At 37.9% G+C, this 27,962-nt stretch overlaps 2 protein-coding genes and 2 long non-coding RNA genes across 7 annotated transcripts; 2 read left to right on the forward strand and 2 right to left on the reverse strand.

Annotated features, from left to right (window-relative positions):
• The first annotated feature begins 713 nt into the window (after positions 1-713).
• On the forward strand, positions 714-5,898 carry LOC131772892 (uncharacterized). 4 transcript variants are annotated; one of them, XR_010717310.1, is made up of 4 exons: positions 714-1,254; positions 1,566-2,528; positions 3,376-3,431; positions 3,780-5,898. It is a non-coding gene; the product is annotated as an uncharacterized lncRNA (long non-coding RNA). The 4 variants fall into 4 exon arrangements; XR_010717309.1 differs by having other exon boundaries at positions 1,566-1,682; positions 1,954-2,528; positions 3,376-5,898; XR_010717311.1 differs by having other exon boundaries at positions 1,566-1,682; positions 2,462-2,528; positions 3,376-5,898.
• Positions 5,899-6,258: 360 nt separating this feature from the next.
• LOC131772947 (uncharacterized) lies at positions 6,259-11,702 on the reverse strand. Its single transcript, XR_010717307.1, has 5 exons — positions 11,487-11,702; positions 8,303-8,371; positions 7,266-7,325; positions 6,752-6,797; positions 6,259-6,638 (listed from the first exon to the last, which is right to left on the reverse strand). It is a non-coding gene; the product is annotated as an uncharacterized lncRNA (long non-coding RNA).
• An 846-nt stretch (positions 11,703-12,548) lies between these two features.
• LOC131772919 (uncharacterized) lies at positions 12,549-22,368 on the reverse strand. The gene is made up of 11 exons (XM_059088885.2): positions 21,167-22,368; positions 18,254-20,317; positions 17,396-17,469; positions 17,218-17,292; positions 16,707-16,808; positions 16,000-16,098; positions 15,219-15,317; positions 14,451-14,549; positions 14,270-14,350; positions 14,096-14,173; positions 12,549-13,262 (listed from the first exon to the last, which is right to left on the reverse strand). The coding sequence occupies exons 1-11, from the start codon at positions 21,516-21,518 to the stop codon at positions 13,182-13,184; spliced, it is 3,204 nt and encodes a 1,067-aa protein (XP_058944868.2). The 5' UTR covers positions 21,519-22,368; the 3' UTR covers positions 12,549-13,181.
• Positions 22,369-22,485: 117 nt separating this feature from the next.
• On the forward strand, positions 22,486-27,960 carry LOC131772916 (WD repeat-containing protein 38-like). The gene is made up of 10 exons (XM_059088880.2): positions 22,486-22,926; positions 23,376-23,496; positions 24,105-24,221; positions 24,489-24,586; positions 25,056-25,136; positions 25,297-25,422; positions 25,770-25,862; positions 26,099-26,155; positions 26,682-26,729; positions 27,046-27,960. The coding sequence occupies exons 1-10, from the start codon at positions 22,744-22,746 to the stop codon at positions 27,142-27,144; spliced, it is 1,023 nt and encodes a 340-aa protein (XP_058944863.1). The 5' UTR covers positions 22,486-22,743; the 3' UTR covers positions 27,145-27,960.
• Positions 27,961-27,962: the final 2 nt, after the last annotated feature.

Genomic DNA, 27,962 nt, shown 5'->3' on the forward strand with positions numbered 1-27,962 from the left:
GACCAGCCTTTGTAAAGAAGAAATTTTGAGACAGTGTTCGTTTTCTTGCAGACAACTGAAGTTTCTTTGGCATACCTACAATGTGCAAATAGTTTGCCCTGTTTGGGGTCAAAAGAATCCCTCTTGGCAACGAAATCTAGCAGTCGCTGAACGTGAACTTATTTCAGTTTATTTTTACAGCAATTTGCACATTATTGCCCCCCCAAAATTTCATTTTTAATTCAGTTACAATTTTGAAAAGACCCTTTTCGTTAAGTGGATTGCAAAGATTCTAAAGGCACTTGTGAATAAGAGAAAAGAATATAAAAACTTAAACAAGAAGGTGACCTTTTCTCAAATAACGCATTACTTGGGATAATCTTCGCATTTTTTGAATGCCCATGGCTATACTTTAATGCTCTTTGATTTCCGGATAGTTTTGAACTTTGCAAACTGAAACAAAACAGTAAAAAAATGTTATGCGTTGTTTACAGGAAGTTTTACAATTGCACAGTCTAATTTTAACGAAGAAAGGCAATGATTCAAAAATATTTTAAAACTACACTCTGTAGAGCAGAAAAAAATCAACCTATCCCCAAATCATTCGGCAAAATGAAGCCAAAATGCCCCTACCTCCCCCCCCCCCCTAAAAAAAAAAATCATAGAATGACTGATCGTTTGATTTGTAAAATGGTCGGTACCTTGACAGACCAATGAATCTAAGAACTAATAAATCCTAAATAGAGTACACAAGATGAAAATCAATTTTGATAGCTTGATGAATTAATTTTTATGAAGGTCAGTAATCACGGGCTCTTAAGGGGGATGGGAACTGCTGTTGCACCAAGTCAGAATTGCCTCGGCATTTTTTCATTGGAAGAGGATACTTGAGTGTAGGAGTCCCACCTACATCCGGATTACTTCTAAACCCCTTTTATCCTGATCTCAAGATTTTTCTCTTTCCTCTCTCCTTCAAAGCAGTTCTTCCGGTGGTCCCTGACGTCAACGTAATCTCGTTCCCAGAAAACTCGGTTTTTGAAATGGCGGCTTTTTATGAAAAACCTCAAGGTTTAACTGCACGTGGAGGATAAGTTGTCTGCAAAATCAGGACTATTCCTCGTTTTACAAAGACCTGTGCGATGTTTAGAGCGTTTAAACGAGTTTTGGGCTCTTTTATGAATTTTTGGCGACTAAATGCACGTTTTTGAAGACCGAAGCCCTTATGAACAGCAAAAGTGGATCGGAAAGATTTGCTTACTTCTGCAATGAAACTTGGTAAGACTTAAACACTCAGATATCATGATGAAATAAAGCTCAAAAGCGAGCTATACACGGTAAATTAAGGTTATGAGGGGTTCCTCCACATTCGAGGATGCATATGAGCTGCAATATTTTACCTTGTCGGGAAATGTTATTAGAAGAATTCAAAGATGTAGACAGTAAACCATGTCGACTTTATACATGTATATAGAGTAGGAAACTCTGCAACTAAACTAAAACTTATGAGCAAGCAAAAGAGAAAAACCTTTGCACTTCTTAGTCAGAACATATGGTAAAAATACAAACTGTTTGTGTTGCTCTCTAAGGTTCTAATGACAGGAGCTCAAATTTTCTTCCAAAAATGTGGATCACTGTGGTGCACTGGTTGTGGCAGGGAAATTGTGAAAATGGAACCAATTTCCCCCGCAGTTCCTCAGCCTAGGGTAAGTATCTTAATGTGTCTGTCACCTGACAGGATGTCAGTTGTAGTTGATTTTACCCAAGTGAATTGTTATCTCCCATTTGCTGCATTTTACACCTGTAACAATACAATTACCTGACACAATACAAGTTTGACTGACTGACTGAATTATCTACTGACTGACTAGTTGGCTGACCCACTTATAACTTAGCTAATGGCTGATCGACAGACAAGTACACTCTGTGATGAGTTTCATGTTGTTGTTATTGTTTTATTTTGTTATTTGCTCACAGGTTTTTTTTCTGCATAACATTTTTAACGTGAAACAAAAAGCAGAAACAAAAACAAAATAACACAAAACAAGGAATGCGATACGTAAATTTACAAAAAAATAAGGTACGTTTATGATTAATTGGTAACAGGACTTGGTGTAGTCCAATTCTGTCTGTAATCATACTTGTGATTGACAAGCAGTTGTCCAATCTTTTTAATCACTTGTATGATTACAGTCCAAATTGGACTCCTCTTGGTCCAATTACTATTATTAATGGCTTTTTATATTGCTGGCACTGGAGTTCTCAATATTGTTACCCCTTTAACTCCCATGAGTGACCAAGACAGAATTTCTCCTTATAACATGAGATTATTATTACTGCTGTAGTTGATCCAATACCAAATTATCTGAACTAACATAATAAGAATTGCATAGCAGACAGTAGCAAGGATTACTAATGAGATCCCGGGAGTGAAAGGGTGAGGACCTGCTGGAATTACATGTAAATCTTTAATTTTTTTTTTTAGTGGGAAAAAGATACAAAGTGGATTGATCCGTTGACAATGTTTCAGAAGATGGCACTGAGTTATACAGGTAAGCATCTTAATTCAGTGAATTGGTTGACAATAGCTGAAAATGATTGAAATAACACATAAAACTTTGCCTTTCAAATTAATGGATATGGAGGTCTAAAAATCTAAAGTAAGTATATACATTTTGTTATTAAATAGCTGGCAGCACCCATTGGCAACATGGGGCGAATCCAGTGTTCTGATTGGCTTCCCGAGTGGGCAGGATTGGCCCATCTTTCCTGCATAGGCTTACCCACTTTGATCCTGAGTACGAAAAAAAGTGCATAGAGCGGACTCACAAGGTTCATAACTTTCAGCCAATGTTGGTAATGAAGCCCCAAAAGGGGCAGAGGACAGTTAAAATAGAGAAAACATCAACATTTGTGGGTTTATTGTGCTACAAACAGTTGGCTTTCTCTCCTGGCTCATGATATAAAGAAGTCATTCTTGATTCTTATTAAAGGGAAATCTTTTTGCTATATATGGAAACCTTTGTTGACCAGACTTTTTAGAATTTAATTAATCAGAAGTACATGTATATGAAAAAGTTTTGGGTGGGGGAAAAACTTAGCAGTATTTGGTGACTGACAAATGGTGACTGACAAATGAATATCCACTTAGAAAACCAATTTTCTCTTTTTTGTAACACAGTTATCATTCTTTTAAAGAAACTCCTGTAAGTGTCAAATTTTGTTTGACAAAACTGCATTTTTGTACTCATTTAGTAAATTACTGATCAAATAAGCAGAAGTCTTAGTGCTGTATGGTAAGCTCTACAGCTGTGTTACATTACTGCATTAAAGTGCATTAGTATAGAAATAGAAATACAACATTGCTGAAATGTCCATTAATAATTTTCTTCTGCATAGGATAAGGAAGAAGAAGATTTTTTGTCATGGTGGAGAAAGCCACTGTAAATATGCAAGTGAGTATGAATGTATTTAAAAAAGAAGAAAAGGAAAAGCTTTTTAGGCCATGGGACAGTCTGCATGGGTCAGTAATAGCTGACCCACAAAAGAATTGGTTTCACCAAAAAAAATTCTTCTTTTTTTTGTCCGGTTTTGTGATGCAAAGACTTAGTCCATCAAAAAAGGGAAAAGATGTTTAGGCCACAGTACTGTCTGCATTCCCTGATTGGATCGTGGACTTTGTACAAGAGAAAAGGAAGAAATACCTAATCCCCAGTGGATTCAACTTCACCCATTTAGTCTCTTCCTTAAACTTGAACTGGTATGATAAGACTTGGTCCACTAAAATACAAAAACTTTTTCAGAAACTGGACTGCCTGTATGCACTGAAAGGATCTTGAGCTGTGTACAAGTGACAGGTGACTAATAGCTGAGCCTCAGTGGAGCCAGCTTCACCTGTTAAGTCTCTTCCCCAAACTTGATCTAAAATGGTAAGACTCGGTCCACCAAAAAACAAAGAGAAGATGGTGAAAACTATTTTGGGAACTGGACTATATTGCTGCATAGAATGGATCTGGAACTGTGTACAAGAGATGGGTGACTAATAGCTGACCTCGAATGGCGTCAGCTTCACCCAGAAAATCTCTTCCTCAGTCTTGATCTGGGATGCTATCAGAATTGGTCCACCAAAAAACAAAGAGAAGTGTGTGAAAACTGTTTTGGAAACTGGACAGTCTTGCTGTACTAAACAGATCTTGAACTGCGTGTAAGACATGGGTGACTAATGGCTTACCTTGAATGAAGTCGGTGTCACCCAGAAAATGTCTTCCTCATTCTTGATCTGTGATGCTAAGACTTGGTCCACCAAAAAAAAAGAGAAGTGTGTGAAAACTATTTTGGAAACTGGACTGTGTTGCTTTGCTGAACGGATCTTGAGCTGTGTACAAGAGAAGGGTGACTAATAGCTGACCTCGAATGGAGTTGGCTTCACCCAGGAAATCTCTTCCTCAGTCTTGATCTGGGATGCTACCAGACTTGGTCCACCAAAAAACAAGGAGAAGAGTGTGAAAACTGTTTCGGAAACGGGACTGTCTTGCTGTACTAAACAGATCTTGAACTGTGTGCAAGAGATGGGTGACTAATAGCTGACCTCGAATGGAGTCGGCTTCACCCAGAAAATGTCTTCCTCATTCTTGATCTGGAATGCTATCAGACTTGGTCCACCAAAAAACAAGGAGAAGAGTGTGAAAACTGTTTTGGAAACGGGACTGTCTTGCTGTACTAAGCAGATCTTGAACTGTGTGTAAGAGATGAGTGACTAATAGCTGACCTCGAATGGATTCGGCTTCACCCAGAAAATCTCTTCCTCATTCTTGACCTGCGATGCTAAGACTTGGTCCACCAAAAAACAAGAGAAGTGTGTGAAAACTGTTTTGGAAACTGGACTGTCTTGCTTTGCCGAACGGATCTGGAACTGTGTACAAGAGAAGGGTGACTAATAGCTGACCTCGAATGGAGTTGGCTTCACCCAGAAAATCTCTTCCTCAGTCTTGATCTGGGATGCTACCAGACTTGGTTCACTAAAAAACAAAGAGAAAGGATATCCTTTTTTCCCTTTCCTTATCTTAGGAGTGAAGAATTTATTTTTTTTCATCATCAACCGATTTTTAAGCTTTAAGAGGATCTTAATGGGGTTAACCCATACACTTGAAACGGCAAAAAGGTTAAGCCGTAAGGCATAGAAATTGACAAATCTTAACCGGTAGTCGTAAAAAATATTTAACCTTAACAATTTTTCTTTTAAACGTAACGTAAATGTAAAGAAATATACCCTAGCCGTAAAATGATAAAAATAGCCATCACCCCACTTATGCCCTATTTTATGGGTCGTTGGTCGTTGGACCCATAGTGTTGGCTTTCTCTAAGAAGAGAAAACGATGTGGAGAGACGGTAAGTTTTTTCTGTCCATCTTATTTCCCTAGCACTATGCCGCCAACTCGGCACCCAGGCTTGTGTGATCGTTTTTTTTTTTCTTCAGAGTTGTTTTCATAGATCGCGCGGTTTAGGCGTTTAATGAAGGAGAAAAGAATTATGTCAAGATTTAGTCAATCTATTGTGGGCATGAAGTAAAAGAAACCAAATGAGTCTATATCTAAAACGAACAACCATCTTGAAAAAAGAAGTAACTCGGCCACCTCAAATAATGTGGGGGCTATATTGTGTGCCTCCCCCATCTGTTCATCAGCATTAGACACTTGTTTTATACTTAAGCACAAAGTTGAACTGTTTCTCAGTACAAGTTGGAGGAATGACCATCTCAAGCAAGACACCAGGTAAAAAAATCAATCCTGGAAGGAAAGCAAAAATTGGGGTCTAGCGGGTAATCACCATCCAGCAGATAAATCGCTATTATAATTCGTTTATTCATCCTCTTTACTTCCCAGTTATCTCTGAGGGTCTCTTTATCTTACTTTACAGATGTCAAGCAAGTGACCGAGGAAATTTGTCAACCTCGGATGGGACAAAAAAATCAGGGGTCGATCCGCCACCGTCCCCCACCACACCCGCCTCTTATAGACAGTTATTTTGTAGTATTAAGACAAGTTTATCCTTGTGGTAAACTACGTCTTTTAAAACACATGCGTGTGTTAAGACACATGATTATTACGATATGTCGTACCACAATGTTAAACTTGTATTAAAACTACAAAAGAACTGTCTATAAGAGGTGGGTGCGGTGGGGGACGGTGGCGGATCGACCCCCGATTTTTTGTCTCATCCAAGGTTGACATTTTTCCTCGGTCTCTTGCTTGAGATGTTAACTTTTCCATGACATCCGCAAGGTAAGATACAAGTAGGGGATGGTGGACCGGTCTGCGTCGTTTTTTGTGCATTTCTTAATTCTGCAAATACTGTAAAATTGAAGTCACAATAAATACAACCTGTCTGATTGTACTTTGTGAGTGTATGTAAATGAGCAAGTCTCACATGCGAGAATTTGGAGCGTTGAATTTCTCCTTCCTTTCAACGCTAACACTTTTCGTTTCTTCTTTTCCCTCTTTTAATCAAAACGCACCTCAAAATTACATTTTCAAAATGGAAACGAAGTAGAAATCCTAAATGCTGACACTAAATTGAGATTTTCACTTTATGACGGATATTTTTCCTTTAGTGTTTTTTAGTCTTCCTTGCCGTTCCTATCAAACTTGTAATCTTTGTGGTATCTACAAGAGGAAAAATGAGCGAGCAATTTACAAAAACAATCCACAACTTCTGATTTTCTGCTGAACGAGACTAAATGAACTGACGCAGCACCACAGTTTCTTTAGAAACTTACCCCCTTTATTCATTGATCTTCTCTTTGGACATATTCTTTGCGGTACCTGGAAGAGTAAAAGTAAGCGAGAAATGTATACATCTTATTCGATGGTTTAACATGTATTACAAGCGGATATTTTGCAAGTTGTGTAGTATTTTTTCCAAGCCCCGAAGGGGCGAGGAGAAATACAAGTACTAAGCAAAATATCTGCTCGCATTACAAGTTAAACCATCGAATAAGGGATTTACTATTCCACAATCATTTCACAAAAACAAAACAAACAAATTTTAGATCGTTCAAAGCAGCCATTTTGTTGCTCCGTAGTTTTGCCTTGCTCTCCGGTGAAATACATGGCATATTTTGCGCATTGTTATGACTGCATTTGGTAAAATGACATGGTGGAAAAATAATGCATAATTCAGCATCTCTGGTTCAAGTTAATCACACTCAACTACTACTAAATATATCTGCGGATGCAAAAGTGTTCATTTCTACAGTTACCCAGATTTCAAATGAAAAAAATTTAACTCACCAACAAATAGTTTTTTTCGTCTCTCTTGATATTCTTCTAGAGCTGAAATCCTCGCTGTATCTGAAAGAGTTAAAGAACACGAGAATCGTAATTTAATGTTCAACGACACTGATCACATTTAGACATGCACACTTATTGACAACTATGTAAAAAAAATAGCACAGAAAGAATATCGTCTTCCCTGACTTTTTTAAATTGGTAATCTTTAGGGCATCTTTGAGGAAGAATGCGAGCATGCGCAGGAAAAAAAGAACTATAAAAACTTCACTTATATCTACGATAATTACTTATCATCAACTTTCATCTTCCTACCAAGGTTGAAATTTTCTTCAGCCCAAAGTGAAATTTACTCTTGGTATCGAATTTGGATTCTACAAGTGTCGTTATGCACTTGAATTTCTGTTCGCGTTAATCACGAAATGCAGCGTGAACATAAAATTCAAACATTTTCTCAAAGCTAACCCATGCGGTTTTTTTTGGGTTCTTTATCTTAAATTAGTCTTAACAGTCAACAGACGAACAAAGTAAGATGACTATGTTCAAATTTTGCTCGTTCCGTTTTCACACTGAGAAGACTTGTCCATCCAAACGATTTTTGCGTCTTTGTTGTAAAACCGGCTATTGATTAAAATCACAGCTTGTTTCTAACGTAATTTATAGCTAGGATCACGACCTCACAAGCGGGATTAAAATCCGAACTGTTTTTCCAGTTGCACAATCTGGCCAAGAGGTTTATTCTTGAAGCAGATACTCGGCGAAGACGATGCATGAGTACTTGTGAATTTGAAGATTTGGTTTCTGTTTGGGATATCTAGGATGCAAAGCTCTTCTCTTGCTAGCGTGCGAGAAGGCTCTCATTTTTAGTGCAGCAGGACGCGCATTCCTCCGGCCATCCACGGGGAGATTTGAGACAAGTTGGGGAGAGTTTTGTTACTAGACCCGTCTCATTCCTATGACTGACTCGTGTTGCTCAAGGTCTAAAACTTCCTCACGGACCAAGAAAAGCTTAGGCCATGAGAGCCTGCATCATATTGTACCTTTCCAACCACGCTGACATCCCACATAATTCCTTGCTGACTGCAACCCTCAATAAATCACTGTTCTTTCTGCAAAAATTTATTGAGAGCTAAGTGGATTTCAAAATTGGGCAGATTACAGCAGTTGATATATCATAACAATGTTTCATAAAATCTACAACAAGAAAGTAAAGGAAAAATAAAGAGGTAGAGCCAAAGGGAACAGAGCTTTCTGTCTGTTGTTATATTTCTCCTTAACTGTCCTACCTGTAATTCATAACTCCACCAATGAAAATGTCCCTACCCCTCCCAGCTTGAAGAAAGACTTACATCCTTACTAAAATTCCAACCTTGGAATTGATGAAGTAACTCTATTATGATGTTTCTTATCAACTTGGATTTTTGCGCGCCAAAACCGAACCTCTCTGTCATGATCAGTGCGCAAGAACAAGCTCCTCCTATCTTGGATTTTCAAAAAGCCAAGGGTGTGGAATACTTAATGACATTACATCTTCATGCCTTTGCAATACATACTGCCCTTAAAAGAAAATAGGTTGTGCAAAGACTGTCCTGCTGTTTCACGCAATGTTCAGAAATTACATGTAGGTATTCTACGCGCAGATGTCATCAGAATACAATATCTTCGTAAACAGTTAAACGAACAGCAGACCTTTTTTGAGTAGTACGTTGTTACCAAGTAGCCCAGAAGAATTCAACACCTTGGAGTGGACACGAGATTAGCAAATTCACTAGTTCAACGGATCTTAATTTTCTAACTAACAGATCTTAGATAGACAAATATTGAAAACTTATCATGTCAATAAAAATTTAGCCACTTTAAAGTTCTCCCTTACAATCCTTGGCTGTGAACGGTCAATGCTCTCAGGCAGAGTCAGAAAAATCGAATGACCAGCCAATAAATTGTTCAGCAACCTAGTCACTCATACAGTAATTTATCCCATTAACAAACAGTCAGTGAGTCAGACAGACAGACAAGTGATTAGTCCACCAGTAGGTAATTTAGCAAATCAGTTGGATGCTCATTCAGTCAATCAATCACAAATTCAGCCAGTCAGCCATCTGGCCTTAGGGTCAGTTGGGCAGTCACTGAATCAGTCAGTCACTGAATCAGTCAGCAAGTCAGTCCACCAGTTGATTTTGTCAAAAGGTCACTTGCTCAGTCAGTCAATTAATCACACACGTCATCAGTCAACCATCTGGCCATAAGGTCAGATAAACAATCACTGAGTCAGACAATCACTCTTTCAGTCAGCCAGTTACTCCACTTGTTAGTCCATTTGCCAGACAGTCATTCAGCCATCAAATCAGTGTGTCTATCACTCACTCAGTCAGCTACAGTATAGTCAATCATGTAATCACCCAGTCAGGCCACTAGTTCTTCAACTGGTTAGTTATTCACACAGTCTATCAGTTGGTCCACTTAACTGTCAATCCATACATCAGTCAGTTAGTCACCAGCTATTCAGGCAGTCAGTCACTTATTTAACTTGTGAAAGTCAGTTCAACAGTCTTACTGATTGACTGACTGACTAAATGACTGACAGACTGACCTGTTGACTGATTGAGAGACTGCATGTGTGATGGAAAAATAATTTCAGTATTACTGACTTGATCAGTCAGTAACTTAAGCCATAGCTTACATACACATAATGTATTTCATCATTGGTCAGCCCCTGATTTAGTCTGCTAGTGATCTGCACAAGTCACACAGTCAGGTGGGTCACTTAGTCTGACAGTCAGTTACTCACCACCATGTCAGTTGGCTACCCAATTCACTATTCTGTCAATTGGTGAAATTCTTTTTCCATCACACATTCAGTCCCTCAATCAGTCAACAGGTCAGTCTGTCAGTCATTTAGTCCCTCAGTCAATCAGTGAGCAAGTTAGTTACACATCCAGTCGCTCAGCTGACTAGTCAGATAGTAAGCATTTTAGGCAGTGAGTGCATCAGTCAATCAGTCAGTCTACCAGGAATTCAAGAAACCTAGTTAACCAGTCAATGAGCTTCCAAACCTTGAAAATCTGGAGCTTGGGCCAACATTTACAGGTAATCATATGTAATTTATGAACTGCAGCATTTGAAAATTTTAGAAATCTTCAAATTTTCAAAAGATTTCTCTTACAGCAAATCTACATTTTGTTTATCCCTGAACCTACACATAACTGGATCAACATTTTCCCCTTAAATTTATCACTAACTCTGACAAGTATTTTATAACAGTTTTCTTGCCTGAATTATTTTGTACTATCTTCCAATACCTGTGAGAATGAATTTCATTCCCTTGGTACAATGCATTCTTTATTCCACCAACAGAAGAAGGAAAGAGAAATTTTACTTTGTTGAAATAACTGCCATTGCCATCGAGGATGCAGAGTCACATTATCTATCATATCACCCAGATGGCTCCATGTGCATGTTCACTAGAAAACATTATAAGAAATCTCTGCATATGGGATGCACATAATTGCACAAGTCCACCTATGAGTCAGTCCACTAGATATCAAAAGGTCAGTCAATCTGTCACTTACTCAGGCTGTCACTCAATTTGCCAGACATTCAGTTGGACATTCAGCGATTGAATCATTTCATCAGTCATTTGATTTTTGGCAGTCAGTTGGTGAGTCTGATGGTCCATTTCGAAATTTGTCAGGCAGTAATTCATTCAGCCACATAATTCACTTTTCATTCCATTGGTCATTCATTCAATTAGTCAGTCGGTTGGGCAGTAAGTATATCAGACTGTTAGGCAGGTAGTCTACGATCACTAGGTCATGCACAAAGTCACATAGTCAGTTAGTTGATCAGCTAGTTGTGTAAAAGCATTTCAGTAATTCAGTCAATTCATCGGTCAGAGTCCATCAAGCAGTCAAACATAGATAGCCAGTCAGTGTGAGCTAGCCACTTGGGAGAATTCTCAGAGGTTTGCATAATTTTCTTGAATTCTTTCTACTCCCCGTGTACATAGATGAGGCTATGCGAACATGGAAAAAGTCCTTAATAGCTTGTTAAATAATTTGCAGAGTTGTTTGGATAAAACCAAGAATTCAGAAACAAGGCACTTCAAAAAGGCGAAATAATGATTTTAACAGGTTAAAAGTTACTCTTTCAATAATTCCAGAAGAGCAGACATAGTAAAAGTATAAAGCTGTCTTCATAACAAGAAGTTTCAGAGTTTTCCCTTACCTTTGGTATGAATGCTGTCTGTACACTGACTGCTGAGACATTGAAACGTGGTCTGGTTTTTGTGATGATTTTCGTCCATTGTAGCATTCAAATATCAAAAGAGGAGGGTCAGCATCTTATAAAATAATAATGAGATCCCCGTTTCCGTCCTGAGGTTGGTAACAAGCCAAACGAGAAAACTCTATCAAACCACACACTTCATCCGCCATCTTGGGATAGTTTTCGTTCCCAATTTCCCCCCGGTCAACACGCGAATTTTTGTTACGCGCGATGAAAACGCGGAAACTTTGCAGAAACACGCGGTCAACTCAGTGTTAGATTTCTCGCCACCCGCAAACCTTCTTATTTCATGCGTCAAAGTAATTCTTCAGCGATCGAGCCGGAAATGACGTCCTTTGGCGCCAATGGTGGGAAGATGGGGGTGCGGCCACGTGCAGGAAGACATTTTAATCAAGCGGAAAAAAGACGTTGTTTTGGTTCAAGCAGTCATTTAAGGGTCAATTCGTGGGATACACGATGGCCCACTAATTGGCGGACTTCTGGTCTGCAGGTTCGGAGTCGAGCCCTAGCCATTTCATTGTGTGTGTTCTTGGACAAGACAACCTTCCTCTAACAGTGCCTCTAACCACCCACCCAAGAGTATGAATGGGTACCCGTGACCCGTCAGGGAAACAAAATGCTGGCGGAGAGGGGGGGGGGGGGGGGAAATGGAATGGGGTAGCCTTCGGTGGACTATTATCCTATCCAGGGAGAGTAGCAATACCTCAATTCGCTTAACGCAACGGAACTTACAATTTATGCTCTGGCTGTGTGGGTGTCTAAGCACGAACAGATCTCATTTATTCACAAGAAGCCCAAGCTCCAGCTGTGAGATGGTTATCTTCGGTAATAGAGTCGTAAACCTGTCTGTGATTTATTCAACCAAATAAAGAAACAGAGGGAAAAAGTTCCAACGGGAAACGATATAGCTCAATCGAGAATTACTCTCGCTGCAATCAACTGAGCACAAAATAATACTAATACTAATAATAGCAGTAATAACATCACCAATAATAATCTGTATCAATTTTAAAATCACTTTAATTACCGTTTTCCCCATTTTCTAGTACAAAATATTTGTGAAAACGTCACACAATTACAAACCTACATAAAATCGTCATGCAGTTTTTACGTATTTGTGGCCAACAACTAAAAATCCCAAAGAATTTTAAATCTATCCGATACAAAAGTGTGAATTTTAGCACACCAGTTATGAAAGTAACAGATAACTACAACTATCTTACAAATTGGTATTAAGTCTATAAAAATACGTCTAACAAACTCCAACAACATTAAAAATTCCTTAAAAAGCGCCACCAGCTTCTTAAAAAATTGCATACAAATATTTGCTACGCTGAATTGACAGCAAATATCCCTTTGATGCAATTCGCATCTTTGTTCGATATGTAAGGACCCACACCTTTACAAATATATATAACCAATGGTACGATGAAAATTAAACGAAGAATGTATATATTATATATATATTTATCATATAAATAGACCCAATTGACTCCAAAACTTTTGAAATTGAGAACATTTCTCCCAGATCTGGAAGCGAAAAAGTTGAAATTAAACTTAAAAACGTAACATACGAAGGAGTTTTGATTCCGACTACATGTGTCCAGCCATGCGGTGAACGGCTCTTACGCGAATTTACTGGATGGGACAAACTGATTTCTTTTTGCGCAGGTCTGGACGGCTCCTGGCTCGGGAGAGCTCTTTCATCGATGACGCCTAAAAAATAACGTAGAACACGGTACAAGAGTGTCTAGTTAGTAGTGCATCGAATAAGAAACGAACCTCAGAAAACTTTAGGCTGTCCGAAGGGGAAAAGATAAGGAAGCTGACTCGCAGTAAAGAAATGCGATATAGTAAAAATTTCCGAGTATTTATCAGTGACAAATACTCAGAAAAACTTATAAAACTAAGAACCACTCAGGATCGAGCCATGTATACCGAAAATAATTATGGTGGCCCCATCTGTTTATTGCATTTTTCCCATGTCCCTCACGTGGCACTATCGACTGTGCCATGTTTGAATCTGAATCACTCGTCTCTCTTCTATTTTATGTCAAAGTGTAAGGTATTCAAGGCACTGTCAAACGTGGCAGATGTTCGTGTGCCATGTCCTTAAATTTTGTTACTACTGCAGACTTCAATATGTTTGCTGCCCTCAAGGGATGGGAGACGTAACACAACAAGCAAGTTTTCACCGCTTGTCTTGCAACGACATCCACTGGTGTACATGCATGAAACATCTCGGTGGAAGTTTTAACGAAGAGCGACGCTGGAAGGCGCGATAGAGACAAGACTAAGTGATACAATAACTTATACCCTATTGACACCTAAACTTAAACATATTTGTTTATGTTCGTGTTTCGGTTTAATTTTTTTTTCTTCATAGAAGCTACTTAAACCATTGTTTGTCAACTTCAGATACAACCTATTGAAAATACAAGTCAGCAATTACTTGAATCCTATGAAAAATTCAGTTTTTCAGTTCTGTTTCTGATTTTCATTCAGTTAAACACGGTTTACCTAAACATGCTTTGCCGGCTTAGACTGACCTTGGACAAGTTTGGTAAAGATGCTGCGGAACGGATCTTCTGCTTTCGTATCAGACTGTCCATTTCTCTACGGGTTCTCTGCAACGCCATTGAAAGGAACCATATCAGTCCCAAGAACATTATTAGATTTTACCTAAGTTATGAAAAATTCCGTCAACAGTGCAAAAGACTTACTTTATCGCCAGTAGACTGCAACAAAGTTACAATATCGTCATGACGGTACCAATAGGCAAGTTCAATCGCAGATTCTCCTTCCTGGACAAGTCAAACCAGTAACCAAAAGAGAATGAGTTATTTACCTGAATAGATACTTAAAACTATTCTCGAGCTAAGTTTAAAAACCGCAAACTTTTACCTTCGTAAGAAGCGAAACATTCGCACCAAAGAGCAGGAGAACCTCTACTATTCTTCTTTTTCCTCTCATGGCGGCATAATGAAGAGGGGTTCTTTTTTCCTGAGGGAAGCACAAAGCGAGTCACCAAAGAGAATACGGAAAGATGTAGAACACTTGTTCTATGTGTGGGACGGAAAAAAAAATGTAATTCCTCTCCACTGGATGCAAACCCAAGATTTCATTGTTCTATACCTAACTTCTTTTGTACCGTTGGCAGGGGTGGAAGTACATGTACCTTACGAGTTGGACAGGGGTTCGGATGCCGTGGGAAAGAAATCAATTTCAACTCCGAATTTCCGTCGGGATTATGTCTACGACCTTTCGAGCCCTTTATACGACTCTCGCATTCAAGTCATATCTTGTAGCGCAACACTGTTAGAAAAGAGCAGTGAAGGGTAAAGTCCAGCCGTACACAAAAATGAGGGAAGTTTCATGCCGGGGAAATCCTCAGTGCCGCAAACGGTTTCCACTCGATATAAATGTTCCTTTAGTCAAGGTGATAGACACAAAGGTTGTCGTCAAAGTCCACGTCCAAATAATTCTTGAATAAAGGTTCCCAAAGAGAAAATCTCCACCGTTGCAATACAAAAAGCCCCGGAACGTAGGCTTGTTCGTTGAAAGTCTGCTAAAGTGCACAGGCATGCAACAAGGAAAGGAGGAATTCAAAGCAACAGAAACGTGTAAAAAAGGGAAATTTTACCATGCGTAATTTTGAAATAAGTCACGCACCTCATCAGCCAGATTGACGTTAGCTCCACCAGGGATGAGACGATGAACAATAGCATGTTGACCACTGATGGCAGCCTCGTGCAGAGCGGTCTTGCCAAACTATGAAGAAACGGGAATGGTATTGCCTTTTGAACACCACTTTCTTCCAATTCATTTTAACTTTGTCATTAAAGAATAAACAGATACACAATCAAACAAACCAAGCCAAAAACAAAGAGAAAAAAAAGAAAAAAAAAAAAACTCCTCGATCGAGCGCGTTTTTTCACAATCCTCGCAGACACTTACCCTGGCGCCCTGTTAGATCCGTCGATCTTACATGTAAATACAATTTGTAAGTACACACAACCGATTGCTCTACGTTACAAAACATTGCGATAAGGCACACTGACACGAAGAATAACAAATTGAAAGCAGAACAATTAAATAAGGAAGGTGGGAACTTATTAAAGTAAGATATCGGTGCAGGACTCTTAGCCTGTAGTGCAAGGGTAGTTTTGGCGAAAATGCGCTGACTATTTCCTTGAGAAAAGTTTGGCCGCCATCTTTGATTTTAAAAGCGGAGGAGAGTGAGGTAAATAAGGGCATACGTAATCGGGGAGTGGACTTAAACTTAACAAACTCACCACAAGTTAACGTTCTCTAATAGTACTCTTGTTGATCACTGAATTACTTCAAAAAATATTTAAAATTTTGCAGTAAAGCCATTGGGCAGGGCCCTATAGTGTGTATTTATCTGAGAAGAAAAAATTGTAAGTTCAGAACTTGCGACGTAGAAACTTACTCCGTCCTGTAAATTAGGATCAGCGTCATCACTAAGCAAGGCCTCTACAATTCCAAGATGTCCTTCCCAGCTGGCAACCATCATTGCAGACTGACCAAACTTCAAACAGAGAAAGATTGTTAACAGTTAAGTTTCATAGCAAGAATCCTTAAGCAGCCTTGCGTTTAGCCACTATGAAACAAAGGTCTCGCCTTATTCAAGAACGACTACATCTATAATTTGGCAGAAGAAATAACATGTTAGTTAAATGAGGAGATAACTCAATCATTGATAGTTATTATTGAAAACATTACATATAATTGAAACTGATGACATCAACTTATTTTCATGCCCCTAATTTAGCGAATGTGTGTACTGTGAAGGTTTGATTAGTATCTCTTCATTTACCCTCATTTGTAAATTTATGTGTAGACGGACAACAGCTTTCTAATATTTTCTGCAGGTAATTGTTCTGCAGTAAACTTATGCCTCTCAGTTTCGAGGGTATTGGGAAAAGTGACTACTAGCGCATTGGTCAAAAAAAATTCGCGCCAAGGCTTTCAAACGATCGGGATGCAAAACTGCAACTTTGAGTTTAAGTTTTTTTCCTCTGTTCTGAATAGTCATAGTCGTGTTACACACGGAAGGAAAGCGTTTTATTTACTGAACTAATTCATGCAAAAAAGTAATAAACACAAGCTATAAAGCTACATGGACATAAACTGCACCTCATTTTGATAATTCACATCAACTCCTTCATCAATTGTTCTCTTCACCTCATCTTCATCCCCTGCTTTAGCAGCAACCATGAGATCTTTACAAAGTTCTATCTACAATAAAAACCAAATCCCAGCAGGTAACCAACTCCTGGCCTTAAAAAGTCATAAGAACCTGTGTATCACTATAGCCTTTGTTAATTTTATAGAAATTTGCAGGAGAGGGGTAGGGGGTAGGGGGTAGGGGGTAGGGGGTAAATAGTATCAATGCAACTTCGCCTTTAACCCTTTAACTCCCATGAGTGACCAAGACATAATTTCTCCTTACAGTAACAATAGAACATCAGCCAGATAAGTGAAGAGAATGAAGAAAAAATTAATATTAATTTGGGGATAATTAGCTGATCCAATACTAAATTCTCTGAACCAACACTATAAGAATTGTATGGTTGACAGTAAGGAGAATGAAAATTTGATCTGGGAGTTAAAGGGTAAAAGCAAAAAATGAAATTTTGATATTAACCTGTTTTTCTATTTCTTTGTCCTCAGCCCCTTTTATACTCATCTGTAATTCTTCTCTGCTGAGAAACATTTCTTTCTGCAAATAAAACCACATTAAATTAATAACTAGTATGCTTCAGCAAAAACATGCATTATCCATGATTGATACAATTCAGCTCTTACTGGAAAAACACACTCACCTCTTTGTATATTGAACTTACACTTGCAGCTGACAGGAGAGGACTCTTATGAACACGATCTGAACTATATGTGTCTAAAAAACAAATGAAATATTTTTAAGGTTATAACTAAACAAAACTTTAAGATTTCATTCCACTATGTATAAGTATTTACATTAGTCTCCACATCTCTTAGAATTGTCTCCTGAAGCATTGAATGTACATTGTACAATATAGATATAAATGTACTTTGTTTCTATGCACAACATAATAAATTGAACTGTTAACTCTTTCACTCCCAGATAAAATTTGCAATTCTCTTTACTGTCAACCATACAATTCTAACAATGTCCTAGTTCAGAGAATTTAGTATTGGATCAACAAATTATTCCCAAATTGATATTTATCTTTATTCTCATCACTTATCTGGTTAATATTGTATTGATACTGTAAGGAGAAATTCTGTCTTGGTCAGTCATGGGAGTTAAAGGGTTAACTGTTCAACTTGTAACCATACATGTACCTTTAAACAAAGTAATAAAAAATAAAATCATACTGCAACATGCAGATTATATACATTGTGTAATGGAATCAATGTCAGTATCTGAGCAAATGTACACCCACCCCTCCCCTAACCCAAAATTAACCCTAGCTTTTTGTCAATTGACTGTTATTGGGTAAGGGTAGGGGAGGGGTAGGTGTGTAGTTGCCCAGATACTGACATTGATTCATGTTACAGTAAGTGTCAGGGATACAAATTGATCACAGCAAAACAGTACAAGAATGATACAGGTATATATTGTATCATTAGAGTCATCTTTTGCAAACCACAATCTACCATACTGTATATCTATATTAAAACATAATGAATGAAATTACCTATGCTGGTAGAATCATCATTTGATTTTCCATCCAACTTTCTTAAAGTCTTTTTGTATTCTGGTGGAGGAACATATGGAGGGGGCACCACTGCAAATCTTCCACTTGCGTCGTCTCTGTATTCATGATCAGTAAAGACACTGTCATCATAATCTGACAACACTTCACTCTCTGCCTTCAGGGTTGAAAACTGTTGTGATTGTCCATTTGAGTTTTTAGGACTATAATCATTATATTGATTATATTCTTGGGGGCTATGATCTGTAGGCCTGTAGAAACCAGCACTGGTCATTCCAGTTGTTTTGGGAAACTCCCTTAAATTGTTTGAGTCTCTTGGGAAGTCTTCCCTGTCATGATGGACCATGACTACAGATAGCTTCTGCCTTGGTTGATCAACAAGTGCAGTTTTCACCATCACCAGCTTGCCACTTACAGGGGTGGCATCCCTGAAACTTTCTGGAGGGGAGTATATTGGAGTGTGAGCTCTTCCATTTGTTGTCCTCGCAGAGTAAATTCTTGGAGTCACAGCCGCTTGCTGGGGTTTCATATTATCAAGATAGTAATCTTCAATAGGATGAAACTGCTGTGTGTCTTCAGGTTCTGGTTCAGGTACCATTTCTCTGTATAAGGAGTCCTCCAAAGCTGTATCCTCATACCAAGAGGAACCAGGCTCTGGTTGCCTTGGAATCCCCTGATTATCCTTTGTCATCACTCTCTTATCATCAAAATCTGATTGGCTCATATTTAAGGATGGCAGGGCTTCTGTCTTATATATTTCACCATTCAGAGAACTCATATGTTTCTGATGAGAATTGGCATTTCTATTCCTCCTACTGATTTGGAATGTTGCTGTTGAAGTGAATGTTCTGGTGTTTCCTGATTTGGAAGTTGTTATTTCTGATGGAATCAACTTTGATTTTGTTGATACAGGGCCATTTTCCACAACTGCTGTTCCAATGTGTGATTTTTTGGGTGGACTTTGAGAGTACCAGCCTCTCTCCCCATCAACACAACTGTCTTCAAATGAAAAGTCTAAAACAGATGTTCTCTTTTTATTGCTCTCAACTCTTTCATTGTCTGACCACTTCTGGCCAGTTTTATTTTCCAAGGAAGTGTTATGTGACCAACCTCTGTGACTGTCACCAGTGGTGTTGCCTTGACTTGTGTGGTAAAGCTCATCAGGAATGCTCCAGGACTGCAGCTCTTTGCTCTGCTTGACCTCTGGTACAATCAAACTTTCAATTGCTGGAACCCATTCTCTATCTTCTTGCCACTGATGCTGACCCCTGTGACCTGGAGATGACTTTGGGGGCATCGATTCTGTCATTTCTGAGGTTTCTTTGACAATAATCTGATCCTGTTCTTTACCAGATACAGCTTTGCTTCTCATTGGTGAATCTTCCACATCCATGGCAGCCTGGACATTGTGGTCAATATACATTATCTTTGGCCGCACAACCCTGATCGGCAAGTCTGTTTTGTCTTCAGGAGAGGCAGTATCAATGTAACCCATGTTTGTTTGTACAACTTTTGCATTTCCTCTTTCTGGTGACACAACTGATTGTGAAAAATCTTGGTTACTCAAGTTACTCTGATTTTGTTCCTGTCTACCATTATAACATCCATTCTTTGTTTCACTTGTAGCTTTATAGTGATGCAAAACCTCCCGACCTTCACCATCTTGAACAAAGTCACTTTGCAAAGACTCATTCATGGATGTAAAGCTGGTAAGGGAAAGGTCATCACCAAAACCATTTCTCTTCGTCTTCCTTCCAAAGTAAATCCCAATTATACTTAATTGCTGCATAGTGAGACAGACATCATTTCTTCCAAGAGAGGAACGGACATGTTTACGTGCACACTCAGGCACTAACATGTAAACCAGAAGGTCTGATGCACCAAAGGAAACTCCCATGTATATAATTGTTTCCCAATCAGGGTCACCTTGGGCAATCTCAGGGATGTGGAAAAGTCTTTTGATCTTCTGCAATATTGTCTTCTTGTTCTCAGAGAACCATGTAAAATGGTTTCTGATCCTTATCCATAATGGAAAGTAGCCACACTCTGGAAAAAAATATAAGAGAAAAAAGAGAAGAAGATAATAATAAATTCCTAATAATTTTTCAAATATCACTTTAAGTGATTCTTACAATAATTACAATAAAAGTAACAATAATATTTATCCTCCTCAAAATATGCAAATTACATTCATAACCATTACAAGAATATTCAAACTTAGAATATACCAGCAAAACATTAATACTATTAGCATTTAACATTAACAACAGTATCTAAATTTTAAAAAATTATCCCGAATTTTTTAACTACAATTTTCTTTCTTCTTGAATTTTTCAAAGGTGTTTTCTCCATTGCAAGCAAAGAACTTAGGCTGAAGATTTAATTTATACCAGCAAAACATTAATATTATTAGCATTTAACATTAACAACAGTATCTAAATTTTAAAAAAATTATCCCGCATTTTAGAACTAAAATTTCCTTTCTTCCTGAATTTTTAAGAGGCGTTTTCCCTATTGCAAGCAAAGAACTTAGGCTGAAGAATTTAATTAAACTTCAAGAACTCCATCGTGAGGGAATTTAATTTATTTATATACTGTCATCACTACGAGCATTAGGTGTACGTGGAAATGCAAATAATGTAAACATCTTCTCACATTCTCGTGTTTATTTACGCCGGTCTTAATGGTTTTCTCAATGATCGTAGTATTTGAATAATTTGTCATGTCATCCTCAAGGAATCCAAGAAAAAATTCTACAAGAGAGAATCAGTGACTCTAAGCTTTTTTAGTACACAATAAGAGCAAGATAAAACCATTTGCATAATGCTGGACGAATATCCTGATAACGCGTGGGTCAAACTATAAACAAGAGATGAAAAATGGACGATGACGTACCTTGAAAAACTCGTGGATGCACCGGGTTGTTGCGACTTTCCCACTCACTGACTACTTGGAGGAGATCGTGACAATTTATCTTCTTCAAGAGGCGCTGCACAACTCGCAAATTATCTTTTCCGTAATACAGATTAAGAACCGCGATTAGAGCTTCGCCGTCCGTGAGAGTTCTCAGCGTGTCACTTCGAATAGCATTGCGGAGAAGTAAGACGATGTGATCTACTTCGTCCAACCTTAAGTTTCGGGCCACAAAATCTTTAATTTCTTGAAGAGGTTGGAAAACTAATGCTGAAAGTCGCTGCCTGTCATACTGAAGCTCTTTGATATTGATTCTTAGGTCCTCCGTAGCCATATCAACGCTATGAAAACTTGAAGCAAGCTATGAGGTTGAGCCCACTCCGAGAGCTGAGCCACTTTCAGTTGTAGCTTCTAAACAGAAACATAGTTTGATCCATTAAAAGAATACCAAATCTGTAGCTTAACAGATTCGTAATCTCCTTCGTGGGTACTCAACCTACAATATACCAAAAGTTATGTCCTCCAAGGGTCGTAAAATCTTCCAGATCGCGATGCGCTTAGCCAGTTAACCCCGTTTAGCTTTGGATCAGGTAGTCTTTTTTTACCACTGGAATTCACGCCGTTCTTGAGGCTTGCCACAGCCGCCAATGTATCAACCAGATGGTATTGATAACTCACTGTCTATATTGATAACGCACTGTCTGATTGGTTTTTAAAAACTTTCCTTTGATCGATGTCAACAGAAGGTTTCCGTTCGCGCAAAACGGTTTCCTGGGTCATGCAATCCTGATGATTTGCCGACTGGTCTTTGTTGCTGTGCGGCGACGCGTAACCAGCGGAATAATCGGTAGAATAATTGAATAAATTTTCAAAGCGTGAAAAGCACAATTAGCCAAACAAATAAGCTCTGGTAACTAAAACAACAAAACAGCCAGTGAGAATTCGCGATAAAGAGCTTTCCTGACCTCGCTTTTCTCTTGAAGTTGACACAGTTTGACACTGTTGAAAGGCAAGACAATCCAACAGGAAGCCAGCCAAATCCCACCAAAAGCGTATTTCTTCGGATTAAATAGCCAGTCTTCTTTCGCAGATTTAAGAAAACAGAATTAGGATTTCTTCGTGGCGATTAAATCGCACAAAAGCGCTGAAAAATAAAGGAAAGTTATTCGTATTTCTTGCCTCATGATTCGCCTCATGTGACAAAATATTTAAAGCGCCTAACGGTGGAGAGACATTGGACACTAGACCTTAGTCCCCATTATATCGCTCTGGTGCTCTCTATTAACGCCTGGCAGATTCTGCATAACAGCGTCAGAAATGCAACTGCGTGAAATCAGAATGGAGTAGTTTTCGTTCTTCTACCTTGAAAACGTCGCATGTGGATATCTTAACTCTACAGTGTGCCTTTGAACACGACAGATATGGCTGCTAAGAACAATTTTTGGGTTCTGATCAGTGATACGTAGCTGATCTCAGTGTAGTGTTTTGGCAAGCCTTCTCTGAGCACATAAGTTTTTTGTTGATGCCCAAAATGAGGAACTGATACATCTAAAGAAATAATGATGGCAAACTTAAGAGGATCATTCGAAACAGAGAGGAGAGATGAGAAAGATTTGCTCACTGTTGTTGATCTGGATAACCCAGAGGACGAAGATGATGCAGATCACAATGAGAGTGGTTTTGTATCACCAGCAGAGCTAACAAAAATTAATTTCCGGTCATTGATCGGCCATAAAGACGAGGTATGAGAGATGATTACCCTTCTTTACTTTAAGAAAGTAATTGATCTGTGATTACAACAATTGCAACAAGGTTCTTGTATATCAAATTAATAAACAACTGCCAATTATTATCAGCAGTTTTAGAAAACTTGCAGGTATGAACCTGGTTCAAAGTTAAGCACAGGCAAAACTTGTCCCAAATCTTCCTCAAAAATAGAATAATGAGCATGAAAAAGTTTAAAAAGAAAAGAGCACAATTTGCATTAATTGATTTGAAATTTTAAGGAAGATGAAAGAATTGAACAAAGAACAAAGGAAAAAGTTGTGAATTTTTTGCAGTCTATGTCACCACCATGTTCATAATGAAAAATTATTTTTTCAGTAAGAGGTTATGTAGGAAATTATGTATCACCTCAAGGAGACCTTAAACATATATTAATAGTAGTAACCTTCTGAATATCTGTTAATAGGTGAATACATGTGCATTTTCTTCTGACTGGTCCAAAATTGTAACAGGTGGGGATGATATGCTGGTCAAACTGTGGGATACAAAGACAGGCAAAGTTTTATTTACTTTGGACAGTCATGAAGGTAAAAAATGTTACCATGCAATGATCTCTGTAGCGATGTGGAGCATGTGTGTATCTCTGATAAGAAATGCTTGATACACATAATGATAACCATACTGAACAATTTTCTCTCTCTCAATGTTATAATAAGTGTATGTTAGAGAGACAAAAATTTTCATTGAGTAGATCCTTTTTTGAAATTGAAAAATTTGTCTCATCAGATTTTGTATAAAATAAGATTTAAAATACACAAGAGCTTTAAAAGTTCTTTGTATTCCTTGAAACCTTGAAAAATAGGAAGAAGGTTAATGAAATATCATGGAACAACACCAATTGATGATCAATATGTTCTTACTAATGGTTATGGGTGTAAAACTCTATCTCAGAAGGGGTGTTGTACATAATTGTTAAGAGCAATTCAGTGTTATTGTTCTTAAATATGGGAGTTTGTCCTCTATTAGAATTAGAATTTTTTTCTAAAACCATTTGCTTTCAATTACAGGGCCAAGGAGTGATATTTATTTGTAAATCTTGTGTGTTTGTTTGCAAAATCACCAAATCTTTTATTTTTATAAGTATGGGAATGCTAATTTCTTGCAATTTTCTTATTGAAGATCTCTTTGGCTATAGGTGCAATAAAATGTGTGTGTTTTTCATCTGATGGAAAGCTGTTTGCCTCTGCTTCCTATGACCATACTGTTCAAGTTGTGAATTGTACCACAGGGAAACAGGTATTTAGCCTGGAAGGTAAGTTATCTAAACTGTTTCACTTTTGAGATCTAACTGTTCATTCTCTTGTTTAATGACCACACTTTTTTTGTTACAAAGAGAATATGATGTTTTATCACTATCCATGGAGTGACTGACTTGATAATGTTCTTAAATGATTGTGAAAAGAATTTGCATTTGGATCAGTTGAGAAGGTTTTTATCAAGTTAATTTACAGGAATCACTGACTGAAAATATAATCTTGTAGAAATCACAGTGAATTTAAACAAATTGCCTTTTTTATAGGACACACCCACAGTGTTGAAACGTGTTGTTTCTCACCTGATTCCAATTATTTGTGCTCTGGATCTTGGGACACATCAGCAATTGTTTGGAACTTGAAGGTTTCCATAATGATCATATTGCTATTGGTTTGAATTCCTCAATGCACCGGTATATGTTGTGGTTCAAATAGTATCTTCTAAGTTGGTTTTAACTTGTTCAAACAAGTTTGATTTTTAATTTCCTTCACCTGTACTCGTGGTCTTTAACTGATAAGAAAGACAGTCAAAACCAGAACAGTTTGAAACATTTTGAACCTAGGAAAAATTTAAATTACAACATTTGCATGGGTCATCCTCCACTTATTTTTCACCTAATAGTTGCACCACATACAGACATAATCATATGAATCATCTTAGTAATTTGGATTATATTATTTATGAACCAACTGTTTTAGCCTAGCTCAGACTAATTTCTTAATAACTGTCCAGTATAATAACCAATTTTCAGCTTGCTAGCAAACAAAAGAGACTTCCATTAGTGGATCCTTACTGTAACTGTATCAGTCTGTGAATCTGTTATTTCCCTCAGACAGGTACAGCTGCATTTGTTTTGGATGGTCATCGCAATGTTGTGCAGGCCTGTGCATTCTCTATCGATAGTTCCACAGTGGTAAATAAATTTTAAGAATCCGTAATCTGGTCATCTATGTAATTATGTGAAATAATTTCTGTTTCTTTTGATAGCTTTCCTGACAATTTTTCAATTACAACATATGAATAAAAAAAATACCTTTAAAATGTGTATTTTTTTTGTATCAAATGATATGTAGGCAACAGGTTCTTGGGATTGTACAGTTCGTTTGTGGTCACTTGGGGGTGGGAAAATGGATGTCAAGTGTCTGAAGGGACACAAGAGTAATATTCATGCAGTGGAATTTTCGTGTGACAAATTACTGGTTAGTGCACGACTATTTTGACATTTCTTGTTCTCCCTTACTCCATCCTGAGTTTCACACTTTCCCCCTTTCAAATGCCACTTTTGGGCAAATTTGTATTCCTTTCATGTACATGTACTTTCATGGAAAAGGCATCCTTAAAACGCCACACTCCTAAAACTTCTCATAGTTAATTAGCTAGGGAAATAGAAGAAGCGTTTTGCTTCAGGCCTTTACAACCTTTCCTTGCTTTTTTTTTTTTTTTTGTATCAAACAGGATCTTTAGGAATATATCAGCTTCATTTTTCCAGAAATTCCACTCTTGGATACTCCTCTAGTAAATCTTTTATTCTGCATTCTTCTCTCAGGCCTCAGCATCCTGGGACAGTACTGTACGACTTTGGGACAGTCAGTCAGGGGACTTAGTACATGTACTGGAAGGACACACTGGTTGGGTTCAGGTGAACCATTTGCAAACCATAACCTCTGGGGCTGAGGCAGAGGCTCTTAGCTTTTTTAAAACTCCTTTTGTAAACTCCTAGGCATTTGACAGGAAAAACATGCAAATTTTTTACTTGTCTAGAGCTTTGAGTACCAGTGGTTGAAGAAATTTATCTTTGCAAGTTGAAATACCTGCCATCAAAAATCTCTTTAAGGGTCAACAAGCCATGCGCAACTTCTCACTCTTTTATTTCAGGCGTGTTCATTTTCGGAAGATGGTAAACTTTTGGCTTCCGCTTCCGATGACCAAACGGTAAATAAATTCTTCAATTTTGTTGCAAGCATTTGGAAATCCATAGTGAGGTTTTGGTATTATTTTACTAAGTTTTTCCTTAACTTCTTTTGTATGCTGTATATGATAAAAGATAATTTGTAATCCCCTCTTTTTCGCGAGATATTTTGTTTAAATTAACGTGGCTCTGGGTGTTCGAAGACTGGATAACGTCATCCAAGGAACAAATCGCTATTCCGCCCATGTGTTGGGAAAAATTTTTACGCGAGAGCAGGTTTCATTTTAGTGTCGAGAACAATTTTTACCGCTTTCGAAAAAGGACAAATATCACAAAGAGAATTCAACATTAGAACAAACAACCTGCCAAAAGCGCTGGAAATCACGAGTGACTCAACATTCCCCTTAAATTTTTCGGCTCTCGTCTGGTTAGTAAAGGGTGCTCCGAGTTTTATAAACTAATCACAAACCGAAAAAAGTAATTTATACGGTATAAGATAACATTATTCATTCCTTGAGAATCACTTTTTCGATCCTCTTTTCACCTTAGGTTCGCGTTTGGGACGTAGAAACTGCCTTATGTTTAAAGGAACTTGAGGTAAGTGAAAAGTTCCTAGGGAATTTGGAGATATATTCCTGGCCATTGGGTTCTGCATCGGTTCCGGATTTATATCAAGGAAATTGCCTTTTGTTCCATACCTTTTTATATTTATTCCAATATGATTACTCTCTTTTAATTCCACATAGAATGTTTCCGACCGTTATTAGCATTTCATAGCTGTGAAATGTCATCACCGAAACATCTTGTTTTGATTAGTATTACTCAGTTTAATTCTTAAAAGCTGCACGAAATCTACCATAGCTTGAATCGAACTATTTTATCACATGTACTTTTTTTCTCCCTTTTGCTTTAGTGTGACACAGACGAGATTCATACATGCTGTTTCACTCCTAATGGTTCAGTATTCGCATCGGGCCCAGCAGAAGCTGAAACAACTATTTGTATTTATTAAGCATTGCGTACTGAAGAAAGTAGTAAGCCTATCATAACTGAGATAATTCACTGCAAAGTCGACAGATATAGAAAAATTAATTTTTTTCCCGGCTTCATTCGGCGGGTTTATTATCCTCTTCGGCCTTTCCCCCTTCCCCTTTTCAAAGTTTAGGAGGAACAAAGCAAGCCTTGACGTTAAAAGGCATAAGGGGATGGATTTGACTGGTTGACAGGTACTATTTACCTGTACAACAGTCTTAATAATGTCTCTCTTGTTGGCCGCTTACTGTAGCTTACTGGGAAGTGACTGACTGTAAGATTTTTCTCTACTGAGGGGAAATTATCATTATTTAGCTATTTTCGAGCTATTTTCGTATCATTATGTGAAAAAAAATTTTGTGATTGATTGTGAAAAAATTGGTTTTAAAGTTGACAATACGTTCATGTTCATACTTTTCATTGTTACATTATTGCAATACTTTAGTTTTTAGTTTTTCTCCAAGCATCATAAAGATTGTGAAAACAGACAAAGCAGTAATGTAGCATACACAAAAATAGCCTACAAACAGCAGAATTTTTATTCGATCGTGCAAAAGTGCATGCAGTGATAAACGATTCAATATCTACAATTATAAAATATCAAGATAGGCCGTCGTTATAAAACACTCTTACAAAGATAGAAGATATTCCCGAAGAAATACACCAACACCATCAATAAATTAAGAAACAGGTGCTTGTCAAAAGCTTTTGTGCTTGCTTTTGTGTCACGACTCCCCTAGCGTACATGAGAATTCATTGCCTTTTCTAGGCCATAAATTTGACCAATGGAGAAAAGTG

This window comes from Pocillopora verrucosa, chromosome 4 (assembly GCF_036669915.1).
Source record: "Pocillopora verrucosa isolate sample1 chromosome 4, ASM3666991v2, whole genome shotgun sequence".
Classification (NCBI taxonomy): Eukaryota; Metazoa; Cnidaria; class Anthozoa; order Scleractinia; family Pocilloporidae; genus Pocillopora; species Pocillopora verrucosa.

Excerpts from the sequence above, each read along its gene's own strand:
- LOC131772916 (XM_059088880.2), top strand. The coding sequence starts at position 22,744 with ATGATGGCAAACTTAAGAGGATCATTCGAAACAGAGAGGAGAGATGAG. Across the intron at positions 22,927-23,375 it reads TGATCGGCCATAAAGACGAG|GTGAATACATGTGCATTTTC; the intron begins GTATGAGAGATG and ends ATCTGTTAATAG. Across the intron at positions 24,222-24,488 it reads ACAGGTATTTAGCCTGGAAG|GACACACCCACAGTGTTGAA; the intron begins GTAAGTTATCTA and ends CCTTTTTTATAG.
- LOC131772919 (XM_059088885.2), bottom strand. The coding sequence starts at position 21,518 with ATGGCTACGGAGGACCTAAGAATCAATATCAAAGAGCTTCAGTATGAC. Across the intron at positions 16,099-16,706 it reads ATGTGAATTATCAAAATGAG|TTTGGTCAGTCTGCAATGAT; the intron begins GTGCAGTTTATG and ends CTCTGTTTGAAG. Across the intron at positions 14,174-14,269 it reads TGCAGTCTACTGGCGATAAA|AGAACCCGTAGAGAAATGGA; the intron begins GTAAGTCTTTTG and ends ATGGCGTTGCAG.